At 44.9% G+C, this 2,732-nt stretch overlaps 1 protein-coding gene across 1 annotated transcript; it reads left to right on the forward strand.

Moving 5' to 3' along the window:
- Positions 1–1,071: 1,071 nt before the first annotated feature.
- On the forward strand, positions 1,072–2,726 carry LOC127750713 (uncharacterized). Its single transcript, XM_052273068.1, has 5 exons — positions 1,072–1,320; positions 1,412–1,724; positions 1,840–1,883; positions 1,979–2,035; positions 2,348–2,726. Exons 1-5 carry the CDS (start codon positions 1,285–1,287, stop codon positions 2,414–2,416), a joined length of 519 nt encoding a protein of 172 aa, XP_052129028.1. The 5' UTR covers positions 1,072–1,284; the 3' UTR covers positions 2,417–2,726.
- The last annotated feature ends 6 nt before the right edge of the window (positions 2,727–2,732 follow it).

Here is a 2,732-nt window from a genome sequence, read left to right on the forward strand (position 1 = left end):
CATGTGGGCTGCTCTCTCTTGGGTTCATGGAAGAATCACACTGTTGCATATCGCCATGCTTATCAAGCAGCTTGGCCGTTTCGAGAAGACTCCTGAAATGAGCATGTCTCAGTACATAAGAAAAGTTCAAGACTTCAGTGCTAAGTTTGGCTAATGGTGGTGTTGTGTTCTCAGACCATATGACTTCGGTGTTCCTTATCTCTTACTTACCACTCGACAAGTATGGTGCCTTAGTCCGGTCTATGCGAGTCACTAACAACCTGAATGTCCTTGATGTGAAGAACAAACTAATAGTTAAAGAAAGGTCTCTGAACCTTGAACCCAATGCTGAACAAGAACCTACCGGTGCCCTGTTTTCTGGAAAGGTGACAACAACTCAGAACTCTTCACAACCCCAAAACCCTTCAACCTCTTACCAGAACCAAAACCAAAACTACCAAGGAAGAGGTAGAGCAAGAGGGCGAGGCCGTTTTAGGGGAGGACGTGGGGGTAATTACATTGGCAGAGGAGGCGTTCAGAATTATCAGCAAAATTTCAACAATAAGAAACCGCCGCAGACCAATGATGTGAACAAATGCGGAGAATGGGGACACTTTTCATTTGATTGTGGAGGTGCTGAAGCATACCGCAGCAAAGTAGCAGCACTGTCTACATCAACCAGTGGTCCCTCAACATCAGGATCAGGAAGTAGCAGCAAGCTTACAACACAGCACATGTCATGCATATCATCTGCTGGACTTTTATCTTGCAAGATCAACATAGAAGTTTGGTACATAGACTCTGGTGCATCTGACCCAATGACGCCTGATCGAGCAAAATTCACAAATTCCAGCAAGCAAACGGAACTGTCAAGATTGGAAAGGGAATTCGTTACAAGTTTATGCGAAGACGACGCCACGAACCGGCCGGGCGCCCCAAAAGGGCCAAGATTTTTGACGTGCGTTTCAGATAAATGTTACCAATAGTGCTCTGCTAAACTGACGTACATCATCCTAGCATAACGTAACTAATCCAATCAATACTTCCTTCAGGCTATTCTTTTGGCGCAGCACGCTACAGTGCAACTTTTTGAACCCTACCCTCTGCGCGAAGATGTAGAACAGACAATTATCCAACTGAAGGAGATGGACATCGTCCACTCCCTGCGCTCCCATTATGCATTCAAACTAAAGGTCAAAAAGGGCCTCTTTGCAGAGGAAGTTGAAGAACAATTTAGAGCGCTTCAACCACTTGTCCTCAAGTATATATTTATCAGGGAAGGATTTGGAAGATGATCCGTTTTGCATGGAGGGTTGTGTTCCCTTCTTCATGAGCCATTCTGTAAGTACAACTTCAACTGAAGTAACGTCGAGGCTTCCCGTTGCCTCATTTTAGAATATTACTGACTAATTGAGACTGTTTGTGTTTACAGGGTCCCACAACAAGGAATAGCCGGGTAACTGCTAATTTTATGCGTTACCCCTGGCTCATAAGGAAACCCACGGTTGGCTGGGAAGAGAAGAGAAAGCTCTTAGCTGGACGGCAGGCGTACCGACGGAACTTGCGGTACCGCGCGCCCGCAAAAAAACTTTACTCAACCTTCAGAAAAACTAAGAAGAGGCGCCAGCCAAAACACCGGCAGCCAAAACTAGAGGCAGGGGATTCTCCGTATACCGAGAAGACGAGAAGTCTGCGGCAATCCCTCAAAAAAAATTTCGAGTGCAAAAGAAGGTTGGAAGAACCAAGTAAGTTAGAGAGTCAAAAGGCAATCATGTACGCCTGTTCTTAAAAAGCGAACGTTGTATAGAACAGAAAACTGTTTAGATAATTATCCTTTTGTATTTTTCTCTCGTCTTAAAGATGCTGCTGGTGCAGCTTCTCCTACCACCTCCCTTTCCGAGGAAGTAAGTAAGTTTCAGGAATGATGCCTCAGGCTGTTTGTACGTTATATAGAAAAGGAAGACCGTTTAAATAATCTTTCTTTTGTATTTCTGTGCAGTTTCCCCCACAACCTCTGAGGGAAGCTGTGCTGTTTTTTGCCGTCCAAAAGACTTTGGTAAGTTGTCTAGAATTTCGGGAGCCACATCAGATTTGCCTGTGTTAGCATTTCCTTAAACTGATTGAATTAGTAAATTTAAGACCGTAATGAAGTGGAATAGGGTTGTGGCCTTGCACCTTTAAAGAATTAGGTTTCGAAGAAGCCATCCATATTTGCCTGTGCTAGCACTTTATTTGCACACCTCGTGGCCGCGCTCTGCGTAAATCAGTCCATAGCTGCTGTTGACATCGCGGAGATCCTCAGCTCATTCGGAATGGAGGAAGGAAAATCAGAAGTTTAAAGTCTAACAATGTTTGTATTTTCCTGCAGCTACTTCGAGCACCTCCACTCAAGATATGTTGCCACGTAATCACTGTGCCATTGCTGGGGGTAAGTTAGTAAGCGAACGTTGTATAGAAAAGAAAACAGTTTAAATAATCATCTTTTTTTTATCTTTCTGCAGTCACTCCATTTACCCTCTCCTCTGCCTCTCCGGGTAAGTAAGTTAGAGTTAGGAATGATGCCTAAGGCTGTTTGTACGTTGTTTAGAACTAGGTAGATGTACGCCAGACCACGTCTCGCGTAACAGGCTTCGCGATATCTCACGAAACACTGTTACGCTGCGACGCGCCTGGCATACATCTACCTAGGCCTGCGACGCTGACACCCAAGTCAGGCAAAATGCAGAGTCGTAGATAGGCCTTCGGCTCCAAAG

This window comes from Frankliniella occidentalis, unplaced genomic scaffold (assembly GCF_000697945.3).
Source record: "Frankliniella occidentalis isolate FOCC.00 unplaced genomic scaffold, Focc_3.1 Scaffold242, whole genome shotgun sequence".
Taxonomy (NCBI): domain Eukaryota; kingdom Metazoa; phylum Arthropoda; class Insecta; order Thysanoptera; family Thripidae; genus Frankliniella; species Frankliniella occidentalis.

Bases quoted from the DNA above. Each gene is read 5' to 3' on its own strand.
- LOC127750713 (XM_052273068.1), top strand. From the start codon at position 1,285: ATGGAGGGTTGTGTTCCCTTCTTCATGAGCCATTCT. The intron at 1,725-1,839 runs GTAAGTTAGAGA...CTCGTCTTAAAG, and splicing joins AAGAAGGTTGGAAGAACCAA to ATGCTGCTGGTGCAGCTTCT. The intron at 1,884-1,978 runs GTAAGTAAGTTT...ATTTCTGTGCAG, and splicing joins CCACCTCCCTTTCCGAGGAA to TTTCCCCCACAACCTCTGAG.